We start from the raw sequence: 13,307 nt of genomic DNA, 5'->3' as shown, positions 1-13,307 counted from the left end.
AAATTTGTAAGGATTATCCCACTTTAAAAGTTGAATTAAATAATCTAAAGTTTTGTTTTGAAACTGAGTCGTGAACTGTGCGTATGAATGTGCGAATTTTCACCGATCAGCTGTTAGTTGCGCTACTTGGTAAAATTTACAATGGCGTTTATCTTCTATCGTATGAAAATTCATAATAGGGGTGAAAATGTGTAACTACGCAGCAATAGCAACAAAGTCGCTGTCAACTAACAATCAAGCCTCGAAAAATACACATGCACATGCATACATACCATTCACTTTTGGAATTTTTTGTTTTTTAAATTTACTTCGCATGCAGCGTTTTCATCGTTCCTCGCTCACAGGTAACAATTTTGCACGCTTATTTGAGCTTGGTCCATGGCTATGCCGCTCTGCCCTTCTCAACGCCTTCGCTGCCATCAATCGCATCATATTTTCAAATTAGCCAGCCTAAAAAAAAATGTACGAACGTTCTACTTCCAATTATATATATATATTTTTTTTTTCGCTGCTATTTTTCCAGCAAGTTGACTGTAACTGCTTTTCCATCCGGCTCGAATGACCAAAATGTATTTTAGAAGAAATTGTATTTTACTTTTTCTCAAAAAAGAAGAACGACTTTTCCGTTGAATTGCTTTTTTATTTCTGAATTTTATATCAAGGCTTTTTTGTACAAATTGAAAAATTCCTTTTACAATCTAAACAGTGGCTACTATTGTCGTTCCTATAGAGTCATATCGCTTGAACACACGTACTTGTTGTCGGCTTCGCGTTGATGAAATCAAAATTTTTAGATTTTTTCGCTTGACAGCTGGTCTATTTGAACGTGGTTGACAAGCATTAGTATGTTACTTTTGTGAGAACGTGAAATGAGCAAGTTCGCGGAACAAAAATATTTTACGTTGCGGTTTATTGAAACCTACGAATGCAAAGGTCGGATGAAAAAAAAAATTGCCCAAAATCAGGTAATTTTCTTAGTGGCTTAAGAAATATATCTTATTATATTTAAATTGAATAAGCTACAAAACTGCATACTCGAAAAAATTCTTAGAAAAAAGTTAAAAAATGTTTATGAAAATTCGCAAAATTTACAAGCAATAAAAAATTGTTATCCGATGACATGTTTACGTCTGCACGCTACGAATTTTCAATACAAATGGTGCTTGATGCGTTCTGCTTGTGTGGTGTCAGGGCAAGCGAAAATCACCCGATACGCACACTACCACCCGTTGCTATGGTTACCAGTAGCATTTTTTGTGCGTTGCCAGCAGCCATAAGAGTGCTGCAGTGAAGCCCCACAAGCCGAAACCACAAATCACACACAGCAGCATTGTAAACTTTACCAAGTAGCGCAACTAACAGCTGATCGCTCAAAATTTGCACACACACACACAAACATCACTAATGGCTATATTACGGAAATCTTAGGGAAATTGAAGTTAAATTTTTAAACAGACATAAAATGTTATAATTTTGGAATATATAGCATCTAGGACACCTTAATTGCAGTAATTGAAAGAAAATGTTTGCTAATACTCAAGTATTTAATTATTTTTTCTAAATTATCTTTAATATTGATGCAATGATTGATCCAATGCAACTCTGGTCTTCCTACTGTTCTTCATTCCACTCCATTCGAGTGCCTATTTTCACGGCCTGCGAGTGCCTTCCACTCTATTCGCAACATAACCTCGAATTAAGCTGCCAAACTATATAGTAAACAATGCACAGAAGATTGCGCATTCACGAGCTCAAAATTGTTTCGTTCTGCGCAAACACGTCACACTTTACTGCTTGAGGGAATGAAATAAAGAGAAAAAAACATGAGCTAAAGGAAAATGACGTAAAATTGCCCATAAAAAACAGCTGATCTTTTGTTTACATGCGAAATGTGCAATCTTGTGTGGTCGATTTGTGAGCCGAAACGGTATACAAGTTTAGCGTGAATGAGCCTTTGTGGGCAAACGTCATCGTTTATTTCCCCAAATTCAACTTCACTGTTGTGTCAAAAATCAGCTGTGCGACGACGTGAAATTTGAGATTAGCTGCAATTAATTTAGTAATAGTTATAGCGGAAACTTCACTAATTCATCTTTTAAAAAGATGACCACGCTACGCCCATTTACTTGCGACGATCTCTTCAAATTCAATAATGTGTAAGCGCTTGCATCATTCCTATTGGCTTGAGTAATAAATGCGCTATATGTTAATTAATTTTGCAGAAATTTCGATCCATTAACGGAAACATATGGTCTCTCATTTTACACGCAGTATTTGGCTAGATGGCCCGAATACTTTCAATTGGCCGAATCGCCAAATGGTCAAATAATGGGTTATAGTGAGTATGAAAAAACTTTGTAAGGAACACTTAAAAGAGCAGTTTGCTAATTTTGTCATTTCCAACTTAGTAATGGGTAAAGTAGAAGGTCATATGGATAATTGGCATGGTCATGTAACAGCGTTGACTGTTTCACCAGATTACAGACGCCTCGGCTTGGCTGCATTGTTGATGAGTTTCTTGGAAGATGTTTCTGAAAAGTAAATCCATATATTTTCTCTAAAATGTTTATGTAATTGGACTTCATTAATAATGGTATATTTTAGAAAGCGGGCTTATTTCGTCGATCTTTTTGTACGCAAAAGCAATAAAGTGGCAATTAATATGTATCAAAATCTAGGTTACATTATTTATCGCACTATACTAGAATATTACGCAGGCGATCATGATGAAGATGCTTATGGTAAACAATTTCTATTTTTTTGCGAATGTAATAACATATCACCGTTGCATATTTAATTTACTGATCTAGACATGCGTAAGGCTTTATCTAGAGACGTGGAGAGGAAGTCCATCATACCTTACTCGCATCCGGTACGACTGGAAGATTTAGATACTAATTAAGATTAAATGTGATTTGTTTGCTCCTTGTGGCTAATCAAAAAAACACAAGCACTAAAATTAATGATTACCAATTCAACAGTATACATACAATAAAAAAAATAGGCAATAACATATATTCATACGTACATACATACACGCATACAATAAATAAAATTAAACAACGAATGTGTTCCTTCCAAAAAGTGGCTAATTTGAACGTGTTACCAGCATTGCATTTTCTAAAAAATTTCCAATCTGTTAAAGTTTTTTTGTTTTGTTTTTTTTGTATTATGTCCTTATTAAACAAGCGTATGTAATTAATTTTATTCTTGGGAATGTAACAAATTCTTAAGTAAAAAAGAAGCGATATCTTCATATATAGTTACCTCACCGATGGTACCAAGGATATGAACTCTTTGGTATTCACAACACAACACAGTAAATGAATAAGGTAAATCCAAAACATGCAACGGCGCATCAAAATCAATTAAACTATTTTCACTCTTCATTTTACATGACTTGCATATATTTTAAAAATTTACTAAAGCATTATATTTGCAGATTACAGCTTATCAATACAAGCAAGAGAATGAGCGCCTTCCTTCAATCATGGATTAGCTTTTTATTTGGATTTTGAAAAATGTTTCTTTGTTTTATTTCAACATTAATATATAAACATTTTTAAAATGTATTCTGAACTTATTTTCCTATTTCCAAATCTTAGAAAATCGCTATGCCCCCAAACATTTTCTAAGATTAGAAAAACTAATCAAAGATTATTCAATAATTGCCGCTAGATGAGTCTCTTTGCGTGCCTAACCTAGAGAGTTACAAACATACAAGTGAAGCTAATATGAGCGTGTTAAAAATAATACCGGAAATGGGCAACCTTTGAAACAAACCACCTAAATATACCTATGCAGGTATGGGGCAACTGATCAGACGAAATTATAAACATTGTGAATGATGACAAAGTGTGATCTCTTATCTGTCAACTGCCTGACAGGCTGTTCAATATGGCTACTTTTCAGCGTTTTGACAGGCTGTTCAATATGGCGGCGCCTATCTTCAGCGGGTGATAGAAAGAGATACAGAATGAGACAGCGATAGTCAAATACGAATCAGGTGATCCAATCACTTTGGAATTTTGACGTTTATGCAGAAGAGATCACACTGTCATCATTCACAATGATTCCAACAGCATATTCAATAGAAATAAATGATATAATAATGAATTGTACTTAGTAGTTTAAGTTTTAGGCCTAAACAGCCGTAATAATAATTAAATTAAATTAAATATCTTAAAATTGCCTCTGCTCAGTAGTTAACTTTTATCGGGCAAAATCGAGATCCGATTACAATGAATTTTTGTAGTATTTTATTGTTGAGTACTACTACTAAAATTTCGTGGGCACATTTCAGCGTGCATATACACTGTGCACCCCTACATATTTGACAAATGGCCGTATGTATATGGTTTCATCTTTTGGCACCTCCCCTCTGGTTTGGCCCGTTTTATGTTTGAATTCATTTGCTTAACAAATTAACCATTTGAATGCGAAACAAAAGTAAAACAATAATACAGAACCTTTGATTTTTTTAATAAAAATTTATTAGAATGAATTTTATATGTAGACATCTATGAAATACGCGCAATGTTTACGACACAAATTAATAATACATGGAATTATTTTGTCAATCTTGGTATCTCTTTAGAAACTATGCGGAGAAACCGGTCACTGTGCAATTTTTATTTTTCATCTTAATTTTTTTTAAATGGTTTTGTCGTAGTGTTGCAATCTTGAAACAAAATTATTGCAAATTGTGTGCCAAACGGTTGAAAGTAGTCAGCCAATTGGTGCTATTTTATGAAAAAACTGCACATTTGGTGTCGATAAAAATTAATTCACATCGGTTAACAATTCTCTGCGAAGTTAGCCCATAGTGGGGAAAATAGGGAGTAGGAGTACTAGTAATCCGTACCATCAACAGAGACCGTGTAACTTATAGTGACATTTCATTCTTTCGAAAATTGTTCAAAACGTGTTCGTGATGTCTTGGGTTCAAGCGCCAGTCTAAGCAGCATCAAAAATTTAGAGAAACACTTTTTTCAATTATGGAAAAAATTTTCTTAGAGTAGTTTAGCAAACACTCCGAGTATATTCCTGCAATATACACATTCTCAGTGAAAATTCATCTGCCTCTGCTGTTCGTAGTCGACATATCCCACTTTGTAACAATAATTAGTCGAACTCCCTTTTTTCGGATAAAATGGATTTTAGATTTCTGTCTGCTCCACTTTCTAAAATTTCTTTGGTAATATTTACTTTAGGGTACAACTGCTAAAACTCATCCAAAAATATCGGCAGAGGTGTCAAAAAACGCGCTATGGACCCAGAAGATGTTGCAGGCGCAAACTTCGGTGTAAAGCAGCGGAGCGTAACAAAATTCTAGTAGGTCACTTCCACCACACCACAAACTTTAACACAAGTTTTAACATAATTTAAGCACACAAAATACACTGATTGTAGTTTTTGAGTGTAAAAATGTAAATTCTGAACAGATTAGCTGAATAAAAAGTGTACAAATAATTCTTAAATAACAAATACAGACAGTGGTAGTTTAACAAATTCTGCTGTGGTAAGTGGTGAATGTGACCTACTAGAATTTTGCGAAGCTGGATTCACACTATTTTTCGTCCCTGCAACATCTTTCTCCTCGATCAATATTTGCTTATACCAAACCAGAAATGAAAATGTACCAAAACTGGTACATATGGGCTGAAACGGCAACTATGGCAACGAACAGGGCAAAGCGCACACATTCATACAGGCATACAAACAAACCATCATGCAGATAGCCGAGCACAGTGAACGAGAATGTGTCGCAGAAATGAAATAAAATAAAGGCGAAACGAACCGAAGTACAAAGGAGAGATGAAGATAAAAAATGAGAAAAAATTTCTGTCGATTTTTATTCGTCGCTCGCGTAGACAGCGAAACTTGAAATTGAATTGAAAATAATTTTTAATGTGGATGGCGTTAAGACAACTTTGAAGAAAAAATTAAAGTTTTCCAAGTGCAAAGGAGCCACAAATCAAGTATTTTATATTGAGGTGAGTGCAGAATTTAATTTATGTTAGGAGAAAATATGTATGAGTAGATTTTAAAATTTAATGTGCTGCGAAAAATATAGAGGTAGTTACGAATAAATTTCAATTTGTGATCTAAATGTACGATTATTATGTATATTTTTATAAAGAATGCTCCAAACAGGACGATGATTCTAAAATCCATAATGCATATCATGTAAAAAGGCAAGCCAAGTAAAAAGCGAAAATTTGCTCAACATGTACATACCAAAAAGAGTGAAGGGCATCCATAGCGAACAAAAAATAAATTCACTCATTTGTTTAATATTTGAGTAGATATATCTTATAAGTAGATTTATATACATTAATTTGGTATAGTTTAAAAAGAATAATCTTTAAGTATGAAAAAATTATGAACATTTTAATAATCGAACATTTTTATAACCAACATATGTACGTTTTCATGTTCCCCACAGCCATTACAACTCATCCACCACCACCACAAACACCATTGTCATCATCACTAGCACAGTTGCGTGTGTTTGGCACCAACACCAGCAACCACCAGTGCAACAACCACTGCTTTGTTAACCAACATTGCCATCGATCGATCCATCTGTCAGCTTATTGGTGAGAGCAACCAAACGACAGATACAGATATAAAGCTAAAGGGGATTATACATACCTACATCTAAAAACGTCAACGTGATCGGTATTTTAAACCTAGCAGCAGCTGTCCTCTTCAATATGACAAGCACCAAGGACACTGTGTCGTTCTTTGAAAATGGCAATACACAACAATTCGAGTACTGCTATAAAATTTATCCGCAAGTGTTAAAATTAAAGGCAGAACAGCGCAGTAAAAAGCCACAAGAGCTAATACGTTTGGATGAGTGGTATCAAAATGAGTTGCCAAAGTTAATCAAAGCCAGAGGGAAGGATAAACATATGATATACGATGAGTTGGTGCAATGCATGAAATGGAAACAGACGCGTGGTAAATTTTATCCACAATTATCGTACCTGGTTAAGGTTAATACACCGCGAGCTGTTATGCAGGAAACAAAGAAAGCTTTCCGTAAGCTACCTAATTTAGAGCAGGCCATAACAGCATTGTCAAATTTGAAGGGTGTTGGCACAACAATGGCTTCGGCGCTTCTAGCAGCTGCTGCGCCTGATTCAGCACCATTCATGGCAGACGAGTGCCTAATGTCCATTCCAGGTGAGTTCTGTAATATGAATTTTTACTTAATATTGCTCAGGATTAGATCAGATATGATGTTTTGTTGCTGATGTGAGGCTGCTACTAGTCCGACTGTCGTTTGTATGATTGTAAATTATTTAGAGTTAGGTGACTAACATCAAAAAAAGGAGTATGTTGATAAAAAAAAAATCACTGTATTCTATGAAACAGGAAGCATTTGGGTGGGATTAACTTGGTACTCCAGTTCGTATGATTGAATTGTTTTGGAAAAAACCATCTTTTATCGCATACCAACATAGTAGTACCGGGTTCATGTGACCTTTGCTACTAGTCCGGCTATAGTGTGAACGAGTTTTGTGGACCTCGTACAACCGAATAACAATGTTTATCCCATCCCATCCATCTCTAAAGAACTTGGAGCCTCGTCTGTCAGTTATGTCCACATTTATATTTACACCAGAACCTTGTTATGTATGTATGTCGATTCAAACAGATTTTTTAGAATTGAAACAAATTGTATGTTATTTGAAAGCTTTCGAATACCAATTTTCGAATTTAGTTAGAGAAAAGGGCCTCAGGACTGGGAAGTTAAAAGTTCAAAAGAAGAGGCTATATATGTAGGCTCTACGCATATATATTCCGTCTTCCAACCCATTGCTTGAAAAAACCTCCACCTGTTGAAACTCCATTGCATTAGTAATTTAGCATAGCACAAGAAAGGTATATTTTATGAATAAATTTCTTGGTATCCTTTACAGAGTTCGAGGGTATTGATTATACCACCAAGGAGTACCTCAATTTTGTTCAGCACATTCAGGCCACGGTCGAACGCCTGAATACTGAAGTTGGTGGCGAAACGCCATTTTGGTCACCCCATCGCGTGGAGCTAGCTCTCTGGGCACATTATGTAGCCAATGATATAAATCCGGAGCTATTGGACGAAATGCCGCGACAAGGTGCTGGTGGTGGTGTAAACACCAATGGTAGCACAATCAAAGTAACAGCACCGCCAGGTAGTGCAATCGGTGCTGATGGCGAGGATACAAATGATGGTGATGAAGAGAGTTTAGGCACAGGTTTGTATATAAGTAATTATTAGTTTAGTTGGATTAAAATATTAAATTTAAAAATATATTAGCAGACAATGAACATATTAACCCAGCACCTGTAACAACAGCGACCAATGCTTTCCAGGATGGTGACTCCAATTTCGTTTCAAATGATTCCACATCACAAGAGCCAATAATTGATGAAAATACCACTCAGACCACAGCTACAACCTCAACCGATGACGGCGGAATAAGTACACCACTGGCATCAGATTCAGAAAGTAATTTAGAGGAACCAGAAAAGGCTAAACTTAAACATAATATTAGTAATAGTAGCATAAATGCAAATACAAATAGTAATAGCGATATTGTCGGCATTGGCCACAGTGTCAGCGATAATAGCAACAGTCAACAAAAAGATGCAGTTGTCACTGCTCCAGTTGGAAACAGTAACGGTAATGGTGCTTTAGTGTCTCTAGGCACAGCGGCCAGTGATGGAGAAAACAGCAGCTGCTTGCGTTCAACGGGAAACAACGAAGCGACCGAAGATGACGTAGACGCTTACGACGACAGCAGTAATAGTAATAATGCTCACATAGGCCACAGCCACAAGTCAACACCATTGCTCGCCGGCAATTTTCCTGCTAACTATATCACCACCAATATCGGCGATTCCAACAATGATTCCACGTTAAGCAGCCCTGCTGGGGTCATCCTAGCGCAAAAGCGAGTGTTGCATTGTAGTGATGGTGGTAATGATGTCGAAGGCATTTTGGTAACGGATGACGCAAATAGTCAGCCGGAGCTTAAAAAAATTCGAAGTGACTAAGTTGAAAAAATGCACTGTTTCGGAGTTGGGCTAGAGGGGTTATAGGTGGTTTAACTCGTAGAGCATAATTAAAAAAGTAGAATATAGGGAGGAAAGAATGCGCTGGTCCAGGCGCAAGTGAAAAGACACAGTACATTTACCCAACAACAAATCAAGAATATTTGTCACTAGAGAAGCGAGTTCAACATTGCAGGATCACATCTTTAATATTAAGAAACATTTTTACGGATTAAAACTTAAGATAAAAAAGAAAACTAATAAAGGGAAATACTATGTATAATAAGTAGTCGAATGGTAATTGCATGCGCAAATTGGTAGAAAATATATGTAAAACCAAATGAAATATAGATGTCACTACTGATTTTGGCAGCGCGACTATCGTAGCAACAGACCTGTGAATGTTAAAAAAGCGAGGAAGGAAACAAGCAAATATGTTTTGTACAATAAAAAATGCCTTTAATTCACACCAAGCCACGAAAACAATCGTTTCTGGTTGGTTTAAACATTGAACTCCCATATGCGCTTGAATCGTTCTGTTTCCCATCAGCTATTCAAATTGCATCTTGCTGTACGATTTTAAATTACTTTTGATTCTTAGTTTTTTTTGTTTTATTTTATATCATATTATTTTTTAGCTTTAGTATTTAAAAATGCTCCCACTACTTTTTCTTTATACATAAATAAAAATCTTATAAGCTTAAGACTTTGCTGAATGAGAAAAAATTATTTTAGTTTAGTTAATAGTAGATTTTTCATGTATGTAGTTGTATCATTAAATAATATTTATTTTTGCATTTCTCAAACAGCGTAAAAACTTAAAAAACATCAATTAAAAAGAAAATATAAAACCAAATTAGCGTGAATTTTTTATTAGTTTACACTTATTGAAAACCGGAAATACTTAAAAAATTAATAAAACAAAAAAATGTAATTTCATATAAATCGAACCGAAAATAATACATAAAAATGGAGAAATTATTGGGCTAAATCATAAAGATAAATTATAAAAGTAAAAAATATATTAAAAATTGCGGGTTCGAATCGAGCTCAAGGCCTAACAATAATTTTTTATCATTATTATTGTTATGATAAATTTTTTCTTAATTGAAAAAATTTTTAAATTAGAATAGAAGAAAGAAAAAATTTTAGACAACTGCCAAAGCTCGTTGTCTAAATTTTTTTCTTTCTTCTATTCTAATTTAAAAATTTTTTCAATTAAGAAAAAATTTATCATAACAATAATAATGATAAAAAATTATTGTTAGGCCTTGAGCTCGATTCGAACCCGCGATCTTAAAATCAGTAGGCCGATATAACAACAAAAATTGTTATATTAAAAATTAAAAATACCGTAATTGAATTATTTTTAATTACATACATATTTACTTAGCATCTAATATAATGTATTCTATTTTAAAGCGAATTATAATCCATACCTACATAAGCAAACATGCAAAAATATACATGAACATCCTACACCATATACATATATACATAACAAATATGCAAAAAAATATAATTTTATTACAAAAAAAAAAACCGTGATAAAATGTAAAATAATTGGGTATATTTTTGAACAATGACAAAATTATGTTTACAACAATTAGGTATATATTAGAGAACAACCGTACCAAATAGCCAGATAATAAACCATCAATATCTTACTAGAATGAATGGTTCAAGCCTACCGTAAGGCACGAAATACCTCAACGCCTTTGCTTTTTAAAAATTGATGTTGGGTTGTTAGCTATTTCCTTTTTTATATCTTTGTTAAGCGAAATATTGTAAAATACTTGTTTCAAATTGTGGCGGTTTACTTAGTCGACTATAAAAAAGACAATTAAAGTTTTACAGTTTACAAACTTGGCATCCATCCTCTACTTTCCCACTTTATTTTTTAACGGAATCAAAATAACAAAAAGGTTAATAAAAATAGAGTCATATTGCTAAGTGATCAACAAAATCCAATACATACTACCTTAAATAGAAAGCCAATATAAAGTAATGTAATTTTACAATAGCGCGTTTACAATGAAAAAAAAAAGAGTAAAAAAACATTGCCGTATACAATTATAGCAACAATAAATAACATTAAAGCAGACTAGTTTATAGTTACACGATATGATATAAATACTATACATTGAAAAAAATATATATATTTTAATTTCTAAATACAATAAATTTAAATGAAAAAATAGGTAATACAATTTTGTAGCAAAAAACAAACTCAAACTTCATCCGCAGCATCAAAACTCAAAACACGATGTGTTGTTTTTATGCAGATTTGGAAAATAACACTCAAGAAAATACAATTCGCAGTAGATATAACACAAGCTAAAATAAACATTTCTCCCAAAATTCATAAAAAATAAACAGCTCTTATAATTGGAAATTTTTTATAAAAACAACATCTCACGCCAGCATCTGCGTTTATTATATTTTATATGAGTTTGGGCTTTGGAATATATATTTATTGCCAAATTTGACTCTGTAGGGAATGATATGATATTGTTGCAATTCCATGTAAGTACTTTGTGTTTGTATAAGAAGCAATTTCGCATAATTCAGTTGTGGAATAAAATAAAATTAATTCGTTCAATGAGTTCCGGAATCAAAAAGTAAGAGAGGGTAAATTCTTGTTCAATAAAGTAAAAAAGAAATGTTCATGCGTTTGTGTGCAATATTTTTATTTTTCATTTCAGAGCAAGAATTGTCCCTGAAGGCTCAGGTTTATAAAACTTACTCATAACCGATACTCCGTAAGCATCTCTACTTCAATTTTTTACATTTATACTATACTATAGGAAAAGTCGCATAACTAACTTCCACTGAAGCTGGGAGCTAATGGAAAAGAAAACTAGTTATTTACGACTTATTCCTGTACTTAAATAAAAATATTTGTAAATACTCAAACACTTCAATTATCTGAAGTTTTATATGTGTGTATTCACAAACTTGGGTTTGCATGTATGACAGCATAGTCACATTCAAAATGGCCAACTGCGATGCACATCGGTAACATCGGCTTGTGAACAATGTAACCAAACAAAATCTCCACTATGTGAATGCGAGTATGTATATGGACATGTATGCTTCGCATAGGCGGCAGCAGCCGGCAAAATCGCTACAAATCGACAGCTGAAGTGCTGGAAGATGAAAAGTGGTGAGGCCAGCTAAGCAGCAGGTAGCACAACTTTGTGTTGTTGCCATACAGCTCCTCAATTTTGTTTCCACATACATAGACAAATATCTGGCAACACTTTTATTTATTCTTGTTTAGTTTTTGTATTTTCACAGAGCCCATAAAACACAAAATAAAGATGGCGATAATTTAAATGCACAAGCGACCAAAAGAAGAAAAATATGGAATAAGTAATAGGAGAAGCGACGATAGGCAAAAGACTGTTCCCGGCGTTTTGGTGGTAGGAGCAAAATTTTTGAATATAAAGATATTGCATGCGCGAACTTCGGTGGAAAGCAGCGGAGCGTAACAAAATTCTAGTAGGTCACTTTCACCACACCAAAAATTTTAACACAATTTTTAACATAATTTAAGCACAGAAATACACTGATTGGAGTTTTAGTGAGTAAAAGTTAAAATTCTGAACACATTAGCTGAATAAAAAGTGTACAAATAATTGTTAAATAACAAATACAGACAGTGGTAGTGGTGAATGTGACCTACTAGAATTTTGTGAAGCTTGCCTCACACTATTTTTCGTCTATGCAATGTCTCTATATTATATCGTTTCTGGTAGCTGAAACGATATAATATAGAGACAGAAACGATATAATATAGAGACATTGCATAGACGAAAAATAGTGTGAAGCAAGCTTCACAAAATTCTAGTAGGTCACATTCACCACTTACCACAGCAGAATTTGTTAAACTACCACTGTCTGTATTTGTTATTTAACAATTATTTGTACACTTTTTATTCAGCTAATGTGTTCAGAATTTTAACTTTTACTCACTAAAACTCCAATCAGTGTATTTCTGTGCTTAAATTATGTTAAAAATTGTGTTAAAATTTTTGGTGTGGTGAAAGTGACCTACTAGAATTTTGTTACGCTCCGCTGCTTTCCACCGAAGTTCGCGCATGTAATATCTTTATATTCAAAAAGATTTGGTGGTAGTTTATTTTGCGAAAAAAGTTTGTTTTGTTTTTGTTCTTGCCTTATGTGTCTATGTTATACCATATACATATTTATATGTTTGTGTATCTGCTAACAAACTACTTTGGCTCTAGCGG

General features: G+C 34.0%; 2 protein-coding genes across 5 annotated transcripts; both read left to right on the top strand.

Moving 5' to 3' along the window:
• The first annotated feature begins 1,992 nt into the window (after positions 1–1,992).
• On the top strand, positions 1,993–3,572 carry Naa20A (N-alpha-acetyltransferase 20 A). 3 transcript variants are annotated; one of them, XM_067779578.1, is made up of 7 exons: positions 1,993–2,156; positions 2,223–2,338; positions 2,409–2,538; positions 2,605–2,741; positions 2,811–2,873; positions 3,216–3,332; positions 3,443–3,572. In XM_067779578.1, exons 1-6 carry the CDS (start codon positions 2,104–2,106, stop codon positions 3,290–3,292), a joined length of 576 nt encoding a protein of 191 aa, XP_067635679.1. In that variant the 5' UTR covers positions 1,993–2,103; the 3' UTR covers positions 3,293–3,332; positions 3,443–3,572. The 3 variants fall into 3 exon arrangements, with proteins under 3 accessions (XP_067635679.1, XP_067635680.1, XP_067635681.1); XM_067779579.1 differs by lacking the exon at positions 3,216–3,332 and having other exon boundaries at positions 2,811–2,872; XM_067779580.1 differs by lacking the exons at positions 3,216–3,332; positions 3,443–3,572 and having other exon boundaries at positions 1,995–2,156; positions 2,811–3,084.
• Positions 3,573–5,737: 2,165 nt separating this feature from the next.
• On the top strand, positions 5,738–9,917 carry Amun (protein amun). Of its 2 annotated transcripts, none has more exons than XM_067779576.1 (4): positions 5,738–5,996; positions 6,449–7,194; positions 7,935–8,252; positions 8,315–9,917. In XM_067779576.1, exons 2-4 carry the CDS (start codon positions 6,720–6,722, stop codon positions 9,052–9,054), a joined length of 1,533 nt encoding a protein of 510 aa, XP_067635677.1. In that variant the 5' UTR covers positions 5,738–5,996; positions 6,449–6,719; the 3' UTR covers positions 9,055–9,917. The 2 variants fall into 2 exon arrangements, with proteins under 2 accessions (XP_067635677.1, XP_067635678.1); XM_067779577.1 differs by having other exon boundaries at positions 5,739–5,996; positions 8,318–9,917.
• Positions 9,918–13,307: the final 3,390 nt, after the last annotated feature.

This window comes from Eurosta solidaginis, chromosome 4, assembly GCF_040869045.1.
Source record: "Eurosta solidaginis isolate ZX-2024a chromosome 4, ASM4086904v1, whole genome shotgun sequence".
NCBI classification, from domain to species: Eukaryota; Metazoa; Arthropoda; class Insecta; order Diptera; family Tephritidae; genus Eurosta; species Eurosta solidaginis.
This window is presented reverse-complemented; position numbering and strand designations above follow the sequence as displayed.